The sequence below is a fragment of the Haematobia irritans genome, chromosome 1 (assembly GCF_050003625.1).
Source record: "Haematobia irritans isolate KBUSLIRL chromosome 1, ASM5000362v1, whole genome shotgun sequence".
NCBI lineage: Eukaryota > Metazoa > Arthropoda > Insecta > Diptera > Muscidae > Haematobia > Haematobia irritans.
The window spans coordinates 193,094,628-193,119,537 of NC_134397.1; the positions used below are offsets into that span (position 1 = coordinate 193,094,628).

The 24,910-nt window shown below is 29.5% G+C and overlaps 1 protein-coding gene across 4 annotated transcripts in view; it reads left to right on the top strand.

The window, feature by feature from the left end:
• Nucleotides 1-24,910, top strand: part of LOC142222313 (solute carrier family 35 member F3) — a 144,764-nt gene that overhangs the window by 58,876 nt on the left and 60,978 nt on the right. For all 4 annotated transcript variants that reach the window (XM_075292371.1, XM_075292367.1, XM_075292370.1 and 1 more), the window contains exon 3: nucleotides 21,574-22,621. In XM_075292371.1, coding sequence (XP_075148486.1) covers nucleotides 21,766-22,621 — 856 coding nt within the window. In that variant the 5' untranslated portion in view covers nucleotides 21,574-21,765. The remainder of the gene's footprint in view (nucleotides 1-21,573; nucleotides 22,622-24,910) is intronic.

Here is a 24,910-nt window from a genome sequence, read left to right on the forward strand (position 1 = left end):
GAATCTTGTAGTTAAGTTTTCATATTTTCTCTGGGGGCTACTACCCACCACCATGTTTTGCGCTCAATCATAGATTGCAATTTCGTTTACTTTTAGTTTCAATTTCCCGTCTAATTTGCGACACAATTTACATTTATTATTTTTTTTGTTTGTTTCAAATTATTATTTACATTTCAATCTTGGCATGGCAACAACAGTGTTGATGTCACTGGTTTATCGTGATCTTATATTTGACCTGAATTTTCAAATTGGGAACGAAATTAAACGCCTATTTAGAAGTTATCTGCAATTTACTTTTCGTTAACTGACACTTAAAGCCTACACAGAAAAAATATAATCAAAATATTTCCAATTAAAAAGTTGATTGAAGTTCAAAACGTAATCAATTAAAAAATTAGGCTAAACTCTAAATTAGCTATAACTCTCAGATTATTTCCAAGACTTCATAGAACTCTAAGAGTATATTACAACAAAAAATTTTTTACTGAGTAATCCGGTTATTCGGTTCTAAAGCGCAAGTAAATTGCCGTTTATATAAAAGATGTTAACCGATTTATATTCATATCCGGTTTTAAACAAAAATTAAAAACGTTTAGCCTGCAGTGATTTTATAATTCTTATAACTGAAAATATTAACTCATTTATACCCATAACCGGTTTAAAAAGAAACACTGTTCGTCTTAGGGGATAGAAATTAGGGATATAAATTCTTCTTACAACCGAAGATATTAACCGATTTATATCCATTTCATTGTACTCCACATTTTCCTCCAAGAGACTCCGGAAGTCAAATCTGTGGATCGGTTTATATAGGGTTTATATAATTCTGGACCGATATGGATACATTTCTGCGTGCTTGTTAGGGACCATATACTAAATCCACTTACCAAATTTCAACCGGATCGGATGAAGTTTGCTTCTCTAAGAGGCTCCGGAGGTCAAATCTGGGGACGATATATAATTATGGACCAATATAGACCAATTTTTGCATGATTGATGCAGACCATATACTAACACCATGTACCAAATTTCAACCAGATTGGATAAATTTTGCTCCTCAAATAGCCTCCGGAGGTCAAATCTGGGGATCGGTTTATAAAGGGGCTATATATAATTATAGACCGATATGGAGCTATTTTTGCATGGGTGTTAAAGGTCATAAACTAACACTACGTACAAAATTTCAACCTGATCGGATGAATTTTGCTCCTCCAATAGGCTCAGGAGGTAAAATCTGGGGATCGGTTCATATGTGGGCTATATATTATTATGAACCGATATAAACCAATTTTTGCATGTATATTAGATGTCATAAACTAACACCAAGTACCGAATTTAAACCGCATCGGATGAAATTTGCTTCTCTAGAGACTGCGAAAGCCAAATCTGGGGGTCCGTTTTTTTTGGGGTCTATATATAATTATGAAGCGATATGGACCATGGGTGTTAGAGGTCATAAACTAACACCACGTACAAAATTTCAACCTGATCGGATGAATTTAGGCTCAGGAGGTAAAATCTGGGGATCGGTTCATATGGGGTCTATATATAATTATGAACCGATATGGACCAATTTTTGCATGTATATTAGAGGTCATAAACTAACACCAAGTACCGAATTTAAACCGCATCGGATGAAATTTGCTTCTCTAGAGACCCCGAAAGCCAAATCTGGGGGTCCGTTTCTTTTGGGGTCTATATATAATTATGAAGCGATATGGACCATGGGTGTTAGAGGTCATAAACTAACACCACGTACAAAATTTCAACCATCGGATGAATTTAGGCTCAGGAGGTAAAATCTGGGGATCGGTTCATATGGGGTCTATATATAATTATGGACCGATATGGATCAATTTTCGCATGGGTGTTAGAGGTCATAAACTAACACCACGTACCAAATTTCAACCAGATTGGATGAGTTTTGCTCCTTCAATAGCCTCCGGAGGTCAAATCTGGGGGTCGGTTTATATGGAGGCTATACCGAGTGGTCCGATATGGCCCATTTGCAATACCATCCGACCTACATCAATATCAATACTTGTGCCAAGTTTCAAGCCGATAGTTTGTTTCGTTCGGAAGTTAGCGTGATTTCAACAGACGGACGGACGGACATGCTTAGATCGATTCACCACGACCCAAATATATATCGTTAGCTTAATGTGTAAAGGTGCTAAGTCAACATTTTACAAAAAAATGAATTAAGATGCAGATCGACAGATAAATCAAAAATACATAGTTTACCAACAAAAAAGTATTAAATATCTGTTTTCATCTCTGTTTGGTAATGATGTGTAAAAGTGCTAAGTCTGCGCCTGTTAAAATACAGGTGCTAAATCAATTTGTAGGTTGAGTAGGCTTTGCCAAAAAAATTTTATAGCAATTTCTTGTGTGCGATTTTGCGGAAATAGTGTTATTTCACAATTTATTAAGTTTTTTGTCTCTCCTGTAAAATCTCAAAAATTTGACTTAGCACTTTTACACATTAAGCTAACGATATACTTCATGCGGTCTTAGTGCAATATTTCGATGTGTTACAAACGGAATGACAAAGTTAATATACCCCCATCCTATGGTGGAGGGTATAAAAATTGAGCAGTTAAGTTCCTAACTGGCATATGGAAAGTGTATATATACTGAAAAAAATATTTACGTGATATTAAATATTTCGCAACCTCAAGTTTAGCATGCGGATTTACACACTTTTAAGGACAAATTTCTTTAAAATAATGAAATTTTAATTAAAGGAAAGTTTATAATCTTAGCTTCAAAATTTTTTTTTCATTAAATTTAGAACACACATTTTAAAAATGTGCGTCCCTACGTTAAAGTTGCATCTCTTTAAACTAAGGCAAATTTTCCTTAAAGTAAAGAAATACATTTTTGATTTAAAGAAATCGTCCTTAAATTAACTGAAATATTGAATCTTTAGATTTAAGATAAAAAAGTTTCAAATATAAGCTAAGACTTATTTTGAGGATCTAGCATCTTTCGTTTAAAGTTTTTTTGAGAAAAAATTTTTAAGAAAATATTTTTTACTTCGAAGTACCCGTCATAATTTGAATTTTTAAACTGTACGTGAATAGCTTTGTTGTTGTACGTGAATAACTTTATTAATATACCGGAAAAATAAAATGTAAATTCGATAAATGAGATGTGTAAATTTAATTTTATAGATCCTAGATTTAAAACCAGAGAGGACGCAAACAAATGTCCTTATTTTAAAGAACCCACATCTTTGGCTCGGAATCAAAATCTTTGGATCCAAGTAAACTTTTTTTTTTGAGTGTAGGCAAGATGACAGATATGTCCATAGAACGGTTTAAAAATTCGTTAGCAAACGTAGCACTAACGGAGCTTCATGAAAATGGGGGTTAGATAGATATTTATTTAAAAACCTTACAATATCCTGTTTCGGTCATATTATAGAGTAAAGGGCATACACTTTTTTTTGCTAAAATTAACAAAAGAAACATTTTATACAATTCACTCAAATTGTCTATTGGCATTTTTTCTATGATTTATTTTAGTATATCAAATAGAAATTTTCCTCCCATTTTGTCGCTTTGATTTCCACCACCCACCTTCGCACAACAACAAATCAAATTTCTTGTTTTGTGTATTTAATAAGAATTCATTTTAATAGGCGGCCATAAATATTTCTTAATTTTTTTCCTTTACCACTTGAGAAATATTATAGTCGTTCATCATTTTCACATGGAAAGGGGTTGGTTGAGTGTAAATAAATTCATATTTAATAAAAGCTTCGTGTTTTGCTTGGACTAAGGAGTTGCTGAAGCGCGAACCTTCAACAGTAAATTTCAACAATAGTTGGTTGGTGTTGTCCTGAAGGCTTTTTGCGTTTACAAAAATCGTTCGTAGTTTTGTAATGTGCTAAAAATATCCAGTATTGGGATGAAAAGGATTATTTATGTGAGTTCACGTTCATGTTTCGCGGTTTTTGGACATAACCATGAAGTAAACTTGAGAACACAACGCAATTGCGAAAATTGTAATGCGACATGACAAGCACAGTGTTTCGATCTAATGCGTTGGTTAATAAGTGATAATGTTTATAAAATAAAAAAAATTAAAAACAAAATTTTAAACAAAACCAACCAAAATCCAAGGAGAAGTAAAATGGTTAAGCAAATATGGGGTAATCGAAAAAGTCAGTTTGGAGTCGTTTATCTCCAGCCATACCAATTACATTGTGTCATATGACTTTGGATAGTTTATGATTCAATAAAACAAAAAATAATAAATACATTTCGAGAATTTACAGTTGTTAAAAAATTAGTGAAAATAAGTAGAAGTTATATACCATATTTGGATTTTTTTATAAAAAGGGGAGGAATGCCTCTCACACCAACAGAATGAATATGATCACCTCAAACCTGTTTCAAGAATAAAATGTTATTTTTGTAACATTTTTGTTGCCGTGGTGCAATAGTTAGCATTTCTGAGCGTTTCGAAGCTTATCTAAGTCATCGAAATGGAGAAGACTTTACCAAAAAAATTACCAAATAAATTATAAAATAAAATAAAATAAAACACCTATTTTACAAAATTTTAGTTCTATTTCTATACAAATTTTTTTCAAAATTTTATTTCTATAGAAAATTTTGTCAAAATGTTATTTCTATAGAAAATTTTGTTAAAATTTTATTTCTATAGATTTTTTTTTTTCAAAATTTTTCAAAATTTCTATAGAAGTGAAATGGAAATAAAATGTTGTCAAAACTTTATTCCTATAGACAATTTTTACAAAATTATATTTCTATAGAAAATTTTGTCTAAATTTGATTTTTATGGTATGGAAAATTTTTTCAAAATTTTATTTCTATGGTATGGACAATTTTGTCAAAGATTACTTCTATAGAAAATTGTGTCAAAATTTTCTATAGAAATCAATTTTTGACAAATTTGTCGAAAGAAATAAAATTTTGACAAATTTTTCTATAGAAATAAAATTGTGACAAATTTTTCTATAAAACTAAAATTTTGACAAATTTTTTTATAGAAATAAAATTTGACAAAATTTTATTTCTGTAGAAAATTTTGTCAAATTTGTCAAAATTTTATTTCTATAGAAAATTTTGTCAGAATTCGATTTCTATAGAAAATTTTATCTATAGAAAATATAAAGAAAATTTTGTCAAAATTTTATTTGTATAGAAAATTTTGACTTGATTTTATTTCTATAGAAAATGTTGACAAAATTTATAGAAAAATATAGAAATAAAATTTTGCCAAGTTTTTCTATAGAAATAATATTTGTCAATATTTTATTTCTGTAGAAAATTTTGTCAAATTTGTCAAACTTTAATTTCTATAGAAAATTTTGTCAAAATTTAATTTCGATAGAAAATTGTGTCAAAATTTTATTTCTATAGGAAATTTTGTCAAAATTTTATTTCTATAGAATTTTTTTTTTCAAAATTTTATTTCTATAGAAAATTTTTTCAAAATTTTATTTCTATAGAAAATTTTGTCAAAATTTTATTTCTATAGAAAATTTTTTCAAAAATTTTATTTCTATAGAAAATTTTGTCAAAATTTTATTTCTATAGAAAATTTTTTCAAAATTGTATTTCTATAGAAAATTTTGTCAAAATTTTATTTCTATAGATAATTTTGTCAAAATTTTATTTCTATAGAAAATTTTGTCAAAATTTTATTTCTATAGATAATTTTGTCAAAATTTTATTTCTATAGATAATTTTGTCAAAATTTTATTTCTATAGAAAATTGTGTCAAAATTTTATTTCTATAGAAAATTTTGTCAAAATTTTATTTCTATAGAAAATTTGGTAAAAATTTATTTCTATAGAAAATTTTGTCAAAATTTTATTTCTATAGAAAATTTTGTCAAAATTTTATTTCTATAGAAAATTTTGTCAAAATTTTATGTCTATAGAATATTTTGTCAAAATTTTATTTCTTAGAAAATGTTGTCAAAATTTTATTTCTATAGTAAATTTTGTAAAATTTTTATTTCTATAGTAAATTTTATCAAATTTTTATTTCTATAGAAAAATGTGTCAACATGTTATTTCTATAGAAAATTTTGTCAAAATTTTATTTCTATACAAAATTTTGTCAAAATTTTATTTCTATTGAAAATTTTATCAAAATTTTATTTCTATAAAAAATTTAGTCAAAATTTTAATTCTTTAGAAAATTTTGTCAAAATTAAAAAAACAACAATAACAAAACAAACCGAATGAAAAAAAGAGGAAGCACGCTCAAAATAAACCCAGCCAACTGCACTCAAATCGATGATTTGATGGTGGCAAAAGAAAAGAGATATGTTTGTAAGAATTTATTTCGGCATAAGCCGGCTATCATGTAAAACCTTTTTTCGGAAGGTTCAAGTGTGGTTTACTTTTGGGTTTAGTGAACTGCCTGAATTTATTCTGATAAGTGGTTGATAGTTTCGCTGCAAGTAGAGGATGCTGATGAGGAATGTGATAATTCCGAAACGTGCGTCCATCCAACCATCTTGCAGTCTATAGGGCTTTGTCCAAATAAATTTGACAAACATTCTTTTCCTCTGTTGGTTAAGCTACACTTGTAGTTCAGTCAATGCATGGTTTTAAGCTGAAATAAAAAAAAAAAAAAAACAACAAGAACAATGATTAAAGAAAAAAAAACCAACAATAACAAAACAAAACGAATGAAAATTTTATTTCTATAGAAAATTTTTTCAAAACAGGCGATTAACGTTCAAATGCATGATATCTTAATTTACAATTAATTATTATTCGAGCTTTATGGACAAATAGATTGAGTAAATTGATCAATAGAACCATTGAAAAGACAAAATTTTCTATAGAAATAAAATTTTACAAAATTATCCATACCATAGAAATAAAATTTTGACCAAATGGTATAGAAAACCATAGAAATCTAGTCGAAATTTTCTACAGAAATAAAACGTTGACAAATTTTTCCATAGAAATAAAATTTTCACAAATTTTTCTATACAAATAAAATTTTGCCAAGTTTTTCTATAGAAATAAAATTTTCACAAATTTTTCTATAGAAATAAATTTTAACAAAATTTTCTATAAAATTTTGACAAAAAAAAATTGTCAAAATTTTATTTCTATAGAAAATTTTGTTGAAATTTTATTTCTATAGAAAATTTGGTCAAAATTTTATTTCTATAGAAAATGTTGTAAAAATTTTATTTCCATAGAAAATTTTGTCAAAATTTTTTTTTTCTAAAAGTTTGTCAATATTAACTTGGTAAAAGTTCGTGTCACCTATGTTCTTTATGCCTATCTTCAATTCTACGGTGGATGGTGCAAACAAAAAGTTGAACAATATGAATCATTTAGCATGTGATTAATTAAAAAAATTACATGCGTAAGAGTGAGTAACACTCCTACTTGCCATTTTAAAAGAGGTCGTTGACTTACAGTAATTGTGATTATTGTGACAATTAATGTGGACATTTTAAACATTATCAAATGTCATGACAAGAAGAAGTAGTAGTTCCACTGTGAATTTATTTAAAATATTTGTAGATATTCATAAAACCATCAAAAAAAAAAGAAAACCAGAAAACCTTAAGCAAGAGCAACAACAACAACAGTAGCAAGGTTATTTTACGTGTTTATATTAATTAAACAAACACGTGCATTTGGTGTAAGAAGCAGCTTTAAGTACTACTCTAAAGTATATGAATATGCATGAGAGTGTACTGTATCTGTATGTATGCGTGTGTTTGATTTCATGAGCATGTTACCTCCGAATTGCGTGTTAGTATGTGTGTGAGCATTATCGCGCCAAAACTCACGCACACAGTAGTAGTTCACCGTAGTTCTTGAGTGTTGAAGCTTTTTAGGAGAGTTCGTTTTATTTTGGCCACAAAAACCATTCGTTCTACCACCACCACCTACTTACCTCTTGACATTCATGAGATTCTCTGACGTTTTACTTTCACGAAAGTCCTTCACCACATGCCACAACATTATTACGAGTATTGTGGAGTATCTGCTAACAAGGAATTATTTAAGATGGTCATCATTTGAAATTTGTTTTCACCAGAGGAGAAATTTTTCAAATGTAATGAACTTGTTGTTGGACTTTTTAGAATAAAGATTTTAGTATATTTTAATAATTAACTTAATACTTAGGGCTACATGATACTTAGGACCACACAAACTGCTGCACCATGTCATAGGGTGGAACAAAAATAAAAGAACAACATTTTTGCTTTGAAGTTAATATTCTCGTAGGATTTATCAACCACAAACGCCATTGAACATGTAGAATGGAAACGTCAATTAAAATATTTGAAAATTTGAAATTTTTCGTAATATGTAAATTCTTCACAAAAGAACTTCCACATGGGAGTGTAAAAATTGTATTTCTATAGAAAATTTTGTGAAAACTCTACTTCTGTAGAAAAGTTTGTCAAAATTTTATTTCTATAGAAAAGTTTGTCAAAATTTGCAAGTAGAGGATGCTGATGAGGAATGTGGTAATTCCGAAACGTGCGTCCATCCAACCATCTTGCAGTCTATAGGGCTTTGCCCAAATAAATTTGACAAACATTCTTTTCCTCTGTTGGTTAAGCTACTCTTGTAGTTTAGTCAATGTATGGTTTTAAGCTGAAATAAAAAACAACAACAATGCTTAAAGAACAAAACCAACAATAACAAAACAAAACAAAATTTTATTTCTATAGAAAATGTTGTCAAAATATTATTTCTATAGAACATTTTGTCAAAATTTTATTTCTATAGAAAATTTTGTCAAAAATTTGTTTCTATAGAAAATGTTGTCAAAATTTTATTTCTATAGAAAATTTTGACAAAATATTATCTTATAGAAAATTGTTCCAAATTTTATTTCTATAGAAAATTTTGTTAAAATTTTATTTCTATAGAAAATTTTGTCAAAATTTTATTTCTATAGAAAATTTTTGCAAAATTTTATTTCTATAGAAAATGTCAAAATTTTATTTCTATAGAAAATTTTTGCACAATTTTATTTCTATAGAAAATGTCAAAATTTTATTTCTATAGAAAATTTTGTCAAAATTTTATTTCTATAGAAAATTTTTGCCAAATTTTTATTTCTATAGAAAATGTTGTCAAAAGTTTATTTCTATAGAAAATTTTGTCAAAAGTTTATTACTAATTTTATTTCTACAGAAAATTTTGTCAAAATTTTATTTCTATAGAAAATGATGTAAAAATGTTATTTCTATAGAAAATTTTGTCAAAAGTTTATTAATAATTTTATTTCTGTAGAAAATTTTGTCAAAATTTTATTTCTAATTTTATTTCTATAGAAAATTTTATTTTATAGAAAATTTTGTCAAAATTCTATTTCTATAGAAAATTTTGTCAAAATTTTATTTCTATAGAAAACTTTGTCAAAATTTTATTTCTATAGAAAATTTTGTCAACATTTTATTTCTATAGAAAATTTTGTCAAAATTGTATTTGTATAGAAAATTTTGTCAAAATTGTATTTCTATAGAACATTTTTGCAAAATTTTATTTCTCTAGAAAATGTTGTCAAAATTTTATTTTTATAGAAAATTTTGTTAAAATTTTATTTCTATAGAAAATTTTGTTAAAATTTTATTTCTATAGAAAATTTTGTCAAAATTTTATTTCTATAGAAAATTTTGTCAAAATGTTATTTCTATAGAATATTTTGTCAAAATTTTATTTCTTTAGAAAATGTTTTCAAAATTTTATTTCTATAGAAAATTATGTCAAAAGTTTATTTCTATAGAAAATTTTGTCAAAAGTTTATTTCTATGGAAAATCTTGTCAAAATTTTATTCCTAATCTTATTTCTAATTTTATTTCTATAGAAAATTTTATTTTTATAGAAAATTTTGTCAAAATTGTATTTCTATAGAAAATTTTGTCAAAATTTAATTTCTATAGAAAATGTTGTCAAAATTTTGTTTCTGTAGAAAATTTTGTCAAAATTTTATTTCTAATTTTATTTCTATAGAAAATTTTATTTTTATAGAAAATTTTGTCAAAATTTTATTTCTAATTTTATTTCTATAGAAAATTTTGTCAAAATTTTATTCCTTTAGAAAATTTTGTCAAAATGTTATTTCTAATTTTATTTCTATAGAAAATTTTTTCAAAATTGTATTTTCTATAGAAAATTTTGTCAAAATTTTATTTCTATAGAAAATTTTGTCAAAAGTTTAGTTCTAATTTTATTTCTATACAAAATTTTGTCAAAATTTTATTTCTAATTTTATTTTTAATTTTATTTCTATAGAAAATTTTATTTTTATAGAAAATTTTGTCAAAATTTTATTTCTATAGAAAATTATATCAAAATTTTATTTCTAATGTTATTTTTATAGAAAATTTTATCAAAATTTTATTTCTAATTTTATTTCTATAGAAAATTTTGTCAACATTGTATTTCTATAGAAAATTTTGTCAAAATTTTGTTTTTATAGAAAAATTTGTCAAAATTTTATTTCTAATTTTGTTTCTATAGAAAATTTTGTCAAAATTGTATTTCTAATTTTATTTCTATAGAAAATTTTGTCAAAATTTTATTTCTATAGAAAATTTTGTCAAAATTTTATTTCTATAGAAATTTTAGTCAAAATTTTATTTCTATAGAAAATTTTGTCAAAAGTTTATTTCTAATTTTATTTCTATAGAGAATTTTATTTCTAATTTTATATCTATAGAAAATTTTGTCAACATTTTATTTCTTTAGAAAATGTTGTCAAAAGTTTATTTTTATAGAAAATTTTGTCAAAATTTTATTTTTATAGAAAATTTTGTCAAAATTTTATTTTTATAGAAAATTTTGTCAAAATTTTATTTTTATAGAAAATTTTGTCAACATTTTATTTCTATAGAAAATTTTGTCAAAATTTTATTTCTGTAGAAAATTTTGTCAAAATTTTTTTTTCTATAGAAATTTTGTTTAAAAAATTTATTTATATAGAAGATGCTATCAAAAGGAGAATTCTATATAGAAGATGCTGTCAAAAGGAGAATAAAGATATTATATTTTAATAATTAACTTAATACTTAGGGCTACATGATACTTACGACCACACAAACTGCTGCACCATGTCATAGGGTGGAACAAAAATAAAAGAACAACATTTTTGCTTTGAAGTTAATATTTTTGTAGGAAATTTTTTTAATTATATAAAATCTTCACAAAAGAACTTCTATGGGAGTGAAAAAATCAATTGGCTCAGGTTCAAATCCCCGCGAGAATACAATTTTTATTTTTTTTCATTGTTTCTTTACTTTTTTATTGATTGTCCATTCTTTTTTGAGACATTAAAATGTCCAAATTTAAATTTTCTCTTTAAACGGCCATATTACGTATTTTCCAACAAAACATCGGTATGGCAAACCATATATCGCACAATAATTTTCCACTTACCATAACTCGATCCCCTAGCCATTTTCAAACCGTCCTCTTTTTTTATAGACAAAAATATTCTTGAACTTATTTATAATTCATAGAGTCAAGCACAGCACCACAATTTTCAAGGCAAATACAAACCAAGCAGTGTATCCTTAAATATTGAGGTTGGTGTTTTTGTTTTTTTTTATTTTTTTGAGATTGTATACTCTATGGATTCATGTATTAAGAACTATTAAATTGGTATTTTCCAACGTTGCTTATGGGGCTTTGTAGTTAGCCATACAAAGACAATGGCATTATCCATTGTCAAGAACAATGATAATTGTGCATGTTGAACATGCAATTTAGTGGTCTAATGTGACCATTTGATATCAAATATAAATGAGAATAAATTTATTATTTTGCTTTTATTGGAATAAATTACAAAAATTCTGGGTAGAGTAGGATACAACAGCCTCACAGAATGACAAATCCAAGGAAAATCTGCCAAAGGTCACGTTTTAAAATGCATCTTATTTGACTTTAGGGGTTCACAAAAAGAATTATTTAAAATTCTTCGAAATGCATGTGGTAGAGGTGTAATTGAAATCGTAGCGAATCATAAATAAATTTCAGTGACTTCTGTGTTCATAAGGCAGAAAGCTAATCACCTTTGAAGTCCAACAGAAAAAAATTTCACGAAAATTTTTCCAATTAAAGTCTTAATTGAGTATTCAATTAAAAATTTAATTGATTCAACAAATTTTTTAATTGAAATAAAAATCAATCACAAAAATTAATAGTATCAATTAATTTTTAATTTACTTTCATTTATTTTTTAATTAATACTATCATTTCTGTGATTGAAGGCACATCAATTAAGAAATTAATTGGGCCAATTAATTTCCTGATTAAATCAGATTTTCAATAATTTTGAATATAATTATATAATTTTGAATATATGTTTCCAATTTTTAAGGACATATAGACCTTCTATAGAATTATATTTTGTATAAAGATACCATGTTTTGAGTTCAATTCCCCAACCTTAAGGACACAAAGGCTTCATTGAAAAGTTTATTGACTTTAGGTCAAGGAGAAAGGCGTCTCCTATGCTAAGCAAAACTAGCAATCGTATTTTATGACAATCTTTGTACACAAGACAATATTTGTTTTCAGAGTATGCAGCACCAAACTCCATATTACTCCTCTGGAAAATTCTCTTGTTGAGGCCAAGACCGTACACCGAGATTTTCGCAACATCCATCCAAACCAGAAGATTAAAAAAAATAAGATGAAGATTAATGATTACCCCCTTGAAGTTAGGGGCTAATTTTCCGGAAATTTTGACGTCAAATCGCCAGCAAGCACTTTATTTTCATTGTCTAAAGAGGTGACTCAAGAGCTCTATATTAGGTTAGGTTAGGTGGCAGCTCACTTAGACTATCGATGTATCAGGCTCACTTAGACTATTCAGTCCATTGTGATACCACAGTGGTGAACTTCTCTCTTATCACTGAGTGCTGCCCGATTCCATCTTAAGCTCAATGACAAAGGACCTCGTTTTTATAGCCGACTCCGAACGGTGTTGCACATTGCAGTGAAACCACTTAGAGAAGCTTTGAAATGTTAACAGTATTACTGAGGTGGGATAATCCACCGCTGAAAAACTTTTTGGTGTTCGGTCGAAGCAGGAATCGAACCCACGACCTTGTGTATGCAACGCGGGCATGCTAACCATTGCACCACGGTGGCTCCCAAGAGCTCTAAATTCATATCCGTGCATTCCCATGTTCAAGGTTCATACTTCTGCACCCAGAGAAGGAATATGATCACCTCAAACATGTTTCAAGAGTAAAATGTTATTTTTGAATGGTGACCATGTAACATTTTTACCGCAACCAAGTTATTTTCTCGGAAATTATGTATCTGTTTTCGGAAAACATGTTATGTTTGGCAAGAAAACAACATTATTGCAATAAGCATGTTACATGGTCACCATCCAAAAATAACATTTTGCTCTTGAAACATGTTTGAGGTGATCATATTCCTTCTCTGGGTGTGGACTCCCAGTATGAAACCTCTATGGAGAAATATCCTTTCATAGCAAAACTCCAAAACAACGAAACAGCGCATGTCGCCGAATTCCAAAATTCTCTCGGGCAGACAGCACTATAAGTACAAAGAGGCCACCTTCTGAACGAGCCATTTGGTTCGATTTAAGATCGGCAACACTAGTGATTAGAGCAGTATTAAGAACGGCGCATACAACTGCATTTCTCAAATCTTTATCTTCCTACCAGTGCAGTATTGTACCGTCCATCAGAGGCTTTGGGGGATAATAAGGACCGAAAAAGATTTTGCTGTATTACAAGTATGGCAACATTACAAACAAAAGATTGTGGTCGGAGTAGAATTTCTGGGTCCTGGTTCACCTCGTTTGGTTCCAGTCCTGTCCTTCTCCGATCCACTATTACACTCTTGATTCAGGACTCACATCCAGGTGGAGTAAAACTCCAAAACAACGCATGCCACATAATTCCAAAACACTCTCGGTTTGGAAACACTATAAACATCCCAGTACTGTACGCCCCGTCAGCGGCGTTGGGAGATAAAGATGCTGTATTCTGAATGGAAGTATTATTGTCGAAGAAACGGGTTGTGGTCGGAATAGGATATCGGTGTTCCGGTCCACCTCCTTTGCCACCAGTCCCGTATTTCACCGGTCTAGGACCCACAGTCCTGTGTCATAAAGACTTACTCAGTGATCCTAGTTATCTCGGGTATAGGGTCATGGACTACTGCTACTATTATGAGCTGATAGTTCGTAATGTTTCCTATATAAGCCTATGCTCCCATTGTCTTCAATCGAATAACCTCCACGCTTTGGATCCGTAGGTCTAATGTTAATATTTGGATTCAGGCATAATTTCGATCCTACCATTTTTCTGGGAGCCACCGTGGTGCAATGGTTAGCATGCCCTCCTACATACACAGGGTCGTGGGTTCAAACCCAGATTCGGTGGATTATCCCACCTTAGTAATGCTGGTGACATTTCTGAGTGTTTCAAAGCTTCTCATTTCAATTCAATTATCTGTCTCAATTTACTTAGTTCTGTCCTGATAAAAAGGCATAATTCACACAAAAAATATTCTTTGTCTGCAATCACGAAATTAATTGATCTCATTAATTTATAATTGAAATGCCTTCAATCACAGAAATGATAGGATAAATTAAAAAATTAATTTAAAGTCATTTAATAAATTAATGGGTACTATTAATTTTTATACCCTCCACCATAGGATGGGGGTATATTAACTTTGTCATTCCGTTTGTAACACATCGAAATATTGCTCTAAGACCCCATAAAGTATATATATTCTGGGTCGTGGTGAAATTCTGAGTCGATCTGAGCATGTCCGTCCGTCCGTCCGTCTGTTGAAATCACGCTAACTTCCGAACGAAACAAGCTATCGACTTGAAACTTGGCACAAGTAGTTGTTATTGATGTAGGTCCATATCGGTCCAATTTTACGTATAGCCCCCATATAAAAAGACCCCCAAATTTGGCTTGCCGATCCTCTAAGACAAGCAAATTTCTTCCGATCCGGCTGAAATTTTGTACATGGTGTTAGTATATGGTCTCTAACAACCATGCAAAAATTGATCCCCATCGGTCAATAATTATATATAGCCCCCATATAAATCGATCCCCCGATTTGGCTTGCGGAGCCTCTAAGAGAAGCACATTTCATGCGATCCGGCTGATATTTGGTACATGGTGTTGGTATATGGTCTCTAACAACCATGCAAAAATTGGTCCACATCTATCCATAATTATATATAGCCCCCATATCAACCGATCACCAGATTTGACCTTCGGAGCCTCTTGGAAGACAAAAATTCATTTGATTCAGTTGAAATTTAGTACGTGGTGTTAATATATGGCCTCAAACACCAATGCAAAAATTGGTCGAAATCGGTCCATAATTATATGTAGCCCCCATATAAACCGATCCCCGATCTAAGAGAAGCAAATTTTATTTGATCCGGCTGAAATTTGGTACATGGTGTTGGTATATGGTCTCTAACAACTATGCAAAAATAGGTCCACATCGGTCAATAATTATATATAGCCCCCATATAAACCGATCCCCCGATTTGGCTTGAGGAGCCTCTAAGAGAAGCAAATTTCATCCGATCTGGCTTTGGTACATGGTGTTAGTATATGGTCTCTAACGACCATGCAAAAATAGGTCCATATCGGTCCATACTTATAAATATTCCCCATATAAACCGATCACCAAATTTGACCTTCGGAGCCTCTTGGAAGACCAAAATTCATCTCATTCAGTTGAAATTTGGTACGTGGTGTTAATATATGGCCTCAAACACCAATGCAAAAATTGGTCGAAATCGGTCCATAATCATATATAGCCCCCATATAAACCGATCCCCCGATTTGGCTTGTGGAGCCTCTAAGACAAGCAAATTTTATTTGATCCGGCTGAAATTTGGTACATGGTGTTGGTATATGGTCTCTAACAACCAGGGCTGTGGAGTCGAGCCAATTTTGCTCGACTCCGACTCCGACTCCGACTCCAGCATTTTTCATCAGCTCGACTCCGACTCCGACTCCGGAGTCGACTCCGGGTAATATAACTAAATCTCATTTTAATACCAATAATTTGTAGTTCTATTGTGGGGGTACCGTAAGTGGATCGATATAAAGTATCCTATTTATTTATGTCTTTAAAAAAAAGGTCTTAATTTCACATTAGATGCCAATTGAACTCTATATTTCAATTTTAGGACAATGTTTAATAAAAAAAATAATGATATAAATACCCATCATAATATGAGAAGATACCAACAGTATATGTATTTGTGGACCAAAATTATTGATAAATTTGTTGCGAGCTATATAAAGGTTTATATTCCCATACGCATGAATTTGAATCTGAATCGATTTAGACAAAATTGTATATACTTCTACAAAATCTATGTACCTAAAATTTAAATCTAACGTTATGGGACGTAACACAACTTTAACAAAAAATAAAAATGCAAGGAAGGTCTAAAGTCGGGCGGGCCGATTATAATATACTCTGCACAACTTTGTATTTAGATCGACATTTTGATAAAATCTCAAATCAGACTTTTACAAAATCTCGGGCAATATTTGGGAAATATTTGTAATTGTTTAGACAATTTCGCAAAAATGCATTTATGATTCATTCATTGAAAAATTTGAAAATTTTAGTCATTTCTACAAGTTTTCGACTTAGCAGTGAGTATCAGTGAGCATAAAATTTTGGAAAAATATTTTTTTTCTACAGAAACAAAATTTTGACTAAATTTTCTATAGAAATAAAATTTTGGCAAAATTTTCTAAAGGAATCAAAAAATGAACAAAATTTTGTATAAAATGTTTATAGAAATAAAATTTGGCAAATTTTTTTATAGAAATAAAAGTTTGAAAAAATTATCAATAGAAATACAATTTAAAAAAAATTGTGTAGCAAACAAAATTTTGCAAAATTTTCTATAGAAATAAAATTTTGCAAAATATTCTATAGAAACAAAATTTTGACTAAATTTTCTATAGAAATAAAATTTTGACTAAATTTTATATAGAAAAAAATATTTCTATAGTAATAACATTTTGAATACATTTTTTATAGCAGTGAGTATCAGTGAACATCAGTAAGAAAAAAATTTTAAGAAAATTTGCTATAGAATAAAAATTTGACAATTTTTTCTTATAGAAATAAAATTTTGAAAAAAATATCAATAAAACTACAATTTTAAACATTTTTTTGTGTAGTAAATAAAATTCTGCAAAATATTCTACAGAGAAAAAAATTTACTAAATTTTCTATGGAAATAAAATTTGACAAAAATTTTTTTTAGAAATACAATTTTGACCAAATTTTCTATTAAAAAAAATTTATTACTACAAAATGTTGACCAAATTTTCTAATAAAAAAATCTATTACTACAAAATTTTGGCAAACTTTTCTATAGAAATAAAATTTTGACTTAAATTTTTATAGAAATAAAATTATCAAAAATTTTGGCAAACTTTTCTATAGAAATAAAATTTTGATTTACATTTTTATAGAAATAAAATTATCAATAGAAATAAAATTTTGCAAAATATTCTATAGAAACAATATTTTGACACAATTTTCTATAGAAATAAAATTTTGACTAAATTTTCTATAGAAATAAAATTTTCTATAGAAATAAATTTTTTACAAAATTTTCTATAGAAATAAAATTTTGACAAAATTTTCTATAGAAATAAAATGTTAACAAAATTTTCTATAGAAATAAAATTTTGACAAAATCTTCTATAGAAATAAAATTTTGACAAATTTTTCTATAGAAATAAAATTTTGACAAAATTTCCTCTAAAAATAAAATTTTGACAACATTTCCTCTAGAAATAAAATTTTGGCAAAATTTTCTAAAGGAATCAAAAAATGAACAAAATTTTGTATAAAATGTTTATAGAAATAAAATTTGGCAAATTTTTTTATAGAAATAAAAGTTTGAAAAAATTATCAATAGAAATACAATTTAAAAAAAATTGTGTAGCAAACAAAATTTTGCAAAATTTTCTATAGAAATAAAATTTTGCAAAATATTCTATAGAAACAAAATTTTGACTAAATTTTCTATAGAAATAAAATTTTGACTAAATTTTATATAGAAAAAAATATTTCTATAGTAATAACATTTTGAATACATTTTTTATAGCAGTGAGTATCAGTGAACATCAGTAAGAAAAAAATTTTGAGAAAATTTGCTATAGAATAAAAATTTGACAATTTTTTCTTATAGAAATAAAATTTTGAAAAAAATATCAATAAAACTACAATTTTAAACATTTTTTTGTGTAGTAAATAAAATTCTGCAAAATATTCTACAGAGAAAAAAATTTACTAAATTTTCTATGGAAATAAAATTTGACAAAAATTTTTTTTAGAAATATAATTTTGACCAAATTTTCTATTAAAAAAAATTTATTACTACAAAATGTTGACCAAATTTTCTAATAAAAAAATCTATTACTACAAAATTTTGGCAAACTTTTCTATAGAAATAAAATTTTGACTTAAATTTTTATAGAAATAAAATTATCAAAAATTTTGGCAAACTTTTCTATAGAAATAAAATTTTGATTTACATTTTTATAGAAATAAAATTATCAATAGAAATAAAATTTTGCAAAATATTCTATAGAAACAATATTTTGACACAATTTTCTATAGAAATAAAATTTTGACTAAATTTTCTATAGAAAAAAATATTTCTATAGTAATAAAATTTTGAATAAATTTTTTATAGAAATAAAAGTTTGACAAAATTTGCTATAGAAATAAAATTTTGACAAAACTTTTTATAGAAATAACATTTTGATAAAATTTTCTATAAAAAACAACTTTGAAAAAAATTTTCTGTCAATATTCCACATATGTATATGGCCTTAAAATAAAATTAAAAAAAATAATTCCGATTGTTCGAAATATTTTAAATAAATTGATATGGGCATTAAAATGGATCGATCCAGCCCATCTGCTAGTCTAACATTCTAGGAAACATAAAAAGATAGCCGTAATTGGAAGTTGATTTTCATTTACAATCATGCTGTACATTGATGGAATGAATAACACAATGGAAACTAATTTGCGTAAAAACTTGCTTAGTTACAAAAGTGTGAAGTGTTTTAAAAAATTTGGTTTAGCCGGAGTCGGAGTCGAGCAAAATTTTTACGACTCCGACTCCGACTCCGACTCCAGCAAAATCTTCAGACTCCGACTCCAAGACTCCGACTCCGGCTCCACAGCCCTGCTAACAACTATGCAAAAATTGGTCCACATCGGTCAATAATTATATATAGCCCCCATATAAACCGATCCCCCGATTTGGCTTGCGGAGCCACTAAGAGAAGCAAATTTCATCCGATCTGGCTGAAATTTGGTACATGGTGTTAGTATATGGTCTCTAACGATCATGCAAATATAGGTTCATATCGGTCCATACTTATATATATCCCCCATATAAACCGATCCACAAATTTGACCTCCGGAGCCCCTTGGAAGAGCAAAATTCATCCGATTCGGTTGAAATTTGGTGATCTTAGTATATGGTATCCAACAACCATACAGGAATTGGTTCATATCAGTCCATAATCATATATAGCCCCCATATAAACCGATCCCGAGATTTGGTTTTGGAGCCACTTGGAGGAGCAAATTTCATCCGAGTTAATTGAAATTTGGTAGATTGTGCTAGTTTATGGCCGTTAACAACTATGCCTAACTAAATCGGTCTATAGTTATATATATCACGTTCATAATTGTATTTAGCCCACCAAGGCCGTATTCAGGGTGGGGGGGGGGGGGGGGGTGAGGGGGATCAAACCCCCCCCGAAATGAATGAATATTTTTATATAAATATATATTTTTAGCTGCATAGAAAAATCTTATCGAAGATGTTGAAGAAAAGGTGGAGGTTTTATTTTGAAAAACGCTTACCTATAAAACTTGCACAAATCATAGAATACTAGTTGAAAAGTCCGTCAAACGACGGTCGAAAAAAAACAAATTGTTTTTTTTCTCTCACCACAAATTTTATTTTTGAAAAATGTTTTTCTGCTTTTTATTCGAGTTTGTTGTTCGTTTTTTGAACATGACTCGCTTTGTTTGGCCATAGCAACAACAACGAAACAGCCAAACACACATGTGTCAATGAAATGGCGCAAAACCTGCGAAAAGAACCTGCCTAATTCAGCGATGGAAGCACTTGGAGAGTGCAATAAAGAGATATTTCCAAACGCGCATATTCTTTTAAAAATTTTGGTCACTTTGCCAGTTACTCAGGGATGGAAAATACAATTTTTAAGAAAGTACAAAAAAGGTATTTTTTGAGCGGAAAGGTACTTTTTACTAAATTTCAACAAAAATTTCACTGGAAAATTATTGTCAAGAGACTAAATTTTAAAGAAAATAAAATTTTGACAAAATTTTCTATATAAATAAAATTTTGCAAAAATTTTCTATAGAAATAAAATTTTGCAAAAAAATTCTGTAGAAAAAAAAATGTTGCAAAATTTTTTCTGGGGTGAAAAAGTATTGAAAAAAGTACTATAGTACTGCATTTTCCATCCCTGCAGTTACTACGTACACATCCGAACTTTCATTTTCAACAATGAAGAGAATAAAGACGTATCTTAGAAATTCGACTAGCGAGAGTAGACTCAATGGATTGGCATTAATGTCGGTTCATCGCCGAATAAATGTGCCGTCTGAAGAAGTCATTGATTTATTTGCTGCCCAAAAGCCCGTCGGCTCAATTTAATATTATAAAAATATTGTATACATACCTATGCATAAATAAAATTTTCTACACATGAGATTATATGAATATTTTGTTTTGTTAAGTTGAACCACCCCCCCCCCCCCCCCCCCGAATTAAAATCCTGGCTACGGCCTTGTAGCACACGTATAAGCGACCCCCATATTTCAATTCTGGCTCTCTACGTACCGTGCAAAAGTCCATATAGATTCGTAATTATTTGTAGACTTACCTATACATACCTTTTTTGTCTAATATATACCACGTATGGAAACGATGTTAAGAAGTTTTAAGATACCACAACCCAATTAATTCGATTGTGGATGACAGTCTTTCGTAGAAGTTTCTACGCAATCCATGGTGAAGGGTACAAACGATTCGGCCCGGCCGAACTTACGGCCGTATATACTTGTTGTGATTGGTTTTTGCTTCAATTAAAAAATTTTTGGAATTAATTAATTTTGTAATTAAATATTTTTTAAAACTCAATTAATATTTTAATTGGAAAAAATTTCGTGAACTTTTTTTCTGAGAATTTAAACTGGAAATTGTATGCATTCTTAGTAATATGTTAATGGACTGGTGAATAGTAACCTACGTGGGAGTTAACTGGCACTATTTTTCTGACAAGTCAATGTTCATGTTAATCGAGATAGAATAGCCAAAAGATTTGTCACTTCTCCTTTTGAAACTATATTGTTCAATTGGAGACATTTCATCTTGAATTGGGGTACGGAAATGTTTTTTCTTTTTAAATTGTTATATTATTCTTGAGACTTCTTCAACATTAAATTATAACTTTTCTTTTGCTATCTGTTTAATTTCAGTCATTGTATTACTACTACGCAACTACTCAGCAATAAACCACAATGATCGAATGCAGTAACTTCAGGAGAAAAAATCGAAATGTGTGAAAAACATTGGCGACCTTCTTTATTGCAAACATCAATCACGAGGCAGCTGCAAAAGCAGTTCCACCCCCACCATAAACATAAGGTGACATCAGTAACGAACAGAGAATGACGCGAGACGGTGAAATACCAGCTATTTTCAATCCCAAACAACATCGGGTTAGGACGCCCTCTGTTGTGGTGACGGGAGACTCACCAAATGGTCCATATGGTGGTGGTGGTGGTGGATTCACCAACATCCTTAATGCCAGTAATCCTCAAATAACCCACCAAGATTCAATATCGTCTAGTCAACAGGATCCTAATGAAGTTATAACTATACATCCAGAAACATCCTGCCCAATACCATTGACAAGAGGAGGAGGCGCAGGTGGAGGTGGAACTACTAGTGGTGGACCCACAGGTGGTGGCGGTAATGATTCGGACAGTCCAACCACAGATGCCGGAGGACAAAATGACAATGCTACAACTCGCTTTCCCCGCCTTAAAGCTTGCAAAGAAACCTGCTGCTCCGAATTGGCACAAAAAATGTATTTCGGTGTATGCGTTACCATTCTCGTCACAGCCTCATGGGTGGGGGCAACGCATTGTATTAAATTTTTATATTTAAATCGCAGCTCATATATGACAGCCATTGATGATCTGGATACATTGGGTATCGATGAATTGGATTTTGTCACCGATGTACATGAGGGCCCTGATCTAGGCATCGATTCACTGTTGCCCATAAATGACGATGACGATGTTGAAGATGCTACGAAAATATTCCATATACCACCAGAACCGCCAGCCCAAGCGAATATCTTTAGTGCACCATTTTTTGCTGCTTGGTTTTTTACAAATTTCTCTTTGTTGTTTTTTCCCATATATGTCCTGGGGAGAGTATCTTTGAGAAAATGTGATAAACCAGGTGAAATATTGGGTGATGTCTTGAGGGGATTTCGTGATCGGGGGTTTACCGTAGGTAAGTGTGAAAATGCATTTTTAATTCTAAAAATTTTCTATAGAAAAAAAAATTGACAAAATTTTTTACAGAAATAATATTTAGACAAAATTTTCTACAGAAATAAAATTTTGACAAAATTTTCTATAGAAATTAAATTTTGACAAAATTTTCTATAGAAAAAAAAATTGACAAAATCGTCTAATATACAAAAATAAGTCGGGTTTTCCTTCCTGACGCTTTAACTCCAGAACGCATGAACCTATTTCCACGGTCTCGGGCTCTGTAAGGTTTATAACAAAGAAAATTTAAGAAAAGCAGGAATTATTTTTTTATATATGTTACAGCGCACATTACAAAAATTTATAATTTGAATTCATCGCAGTTGCTTTTGTTATAAAACAATTTTATTTTTTCACATTAAAAATGTTCGGAGAACGTGGAGGGTAATCATGTGGTGAAGATAGGGTACCTCATTTTTTTATATCTGGTGGGGGAGGGGGCATCCCCCTTGCCCGACTTTTTCAAAATTCCCCGATTTGGGTGAAATTTCCAAGGAAGGTTAGGGGTGATGTCTAGACAAAGACCAGCTACTTTATTTTTCGATATTTGGTCGCGGAGGTGGACCACGCCTTTCTACGATTTTTGTTTAAAGTACAGTAAAAACAACAAGATTTACTTAAGATTTACAGAGAACACGTCGTGGATTTAAGTATTTATTGTGGGGTACCTGATTTTTTAATATTTGGACGGGAAGAGGGACTTTTTGAAAATTGGAACAAAATTATCCGATTTGCTTGAAATTTTCAGGAAAGGTTGAAGGAGGCGTCAAGGCTAAGAACAACATAGACGAAGGGGAGGCCACCCTCCTCGAAATTTGTCGAGGAGGGTGGCCTCCCCTTTGTCCGACTTTTTTTTTAAAGTACAGTAAAAAAACTAAAATTTGTTGACTTACAGCACTCAAAAAAAGTTTATTTGATCCAAAGATTTTGACCTTCCCTTAAGGATTTTGGTATTGATTCCGAGCCAAAGATGAGGCTTCTTTAAAATGAAGAAATTTTTTTGTGACCTATCTGGCTTTAAATCTAGGACCAATAAAATTAAAATTAGGATACAGATCTTATTTATCAAATTTTCATTCTCTTTTCGCGGGTTATTAAAAGTACTCACGCACAAACAAATGCCAGTTTAAGAATCCAAATTATAACGGATACTTCAAAGTAACAAATGTTTTCTTAATTCCAAAACAAACTTTAAACCAAAGACGCTAAATCCTCAAAATAAGTCTTAGCCTATATTTGAAGCGTTTTTATCTTAAATCTAAAGTTTCAATATTTCAGTTTATTTAAGGACAAATTCTTTAAATCAAAAATGTGTTTCTTTACTTTAAGGAAAATTAGCCTTAGTTCAAAGACATGGGACTTTAGCGGAGACACGCAAATTTACAAAATTTTTGTCCTAAATTTAATAAAAAAAATTTTGAAGCAAAAATTATAAACTTTATTTTAATTAAAATTTCATTATTTTAAAGAAAATTGTCCTTAATATTTGTAAATTCGCATCCTAAAAATCACGTAAATATTTTTTTAGTGTAGTTTGGGACACACTGAAAAAATGCATGCCCGGTTTGTCTTTAAACTAAGGGCGTTTTCGATTCGCAAAAAATATGTTGCATTGGGGTTACACTACTTTTTCCCTCATTGTATTTATTTTCTCCCAAATTATAGTATCATTCCAAAGTTATTGTTAATTCATAATATTGTGAGGGATACAGGATCCAAAATCTATGACAGTGTCCTTCGTATATAGCAATCACTTTCGAGATTGTTGCACCTTTTTTCCCAATCGAAATCGCCATAAGGCTTTTGGTATTGATTCCGAGACAAAGAAACGGAGAATTGAAATAAGGATAAAGGCACAATTCTCTTTTAAATTGGATTTTTGTGTCCTTGATACTAGGAAACAAATTTGAATTCATTCGTTGTTACTGCTTTTTTCTTCATATGCTATCAAAGTCCTTTAAAAACGTGTTAACGACAACTTTTGTTTCCAAATTCAGACTCGACGCCAAGTAGAAATTATGCTATGTTTCAAGTAAAAAACGTCTTAAAAAAATATGTCCTATTTTTGAACACTTTTTTGCTTTGTAGTTAAGATGCAAAAAGAAACAAATTTAAAGACAATTTCATTATTTTAAGAAATTTTCAAGCTGATCTTAGTCCAAAAAAATTTTCTTTCACGATATGATAGCCATTTTTAAGTCGAATCACTTAATTATAACGAAAAACCCTTTCATTGAAAAATTTATCG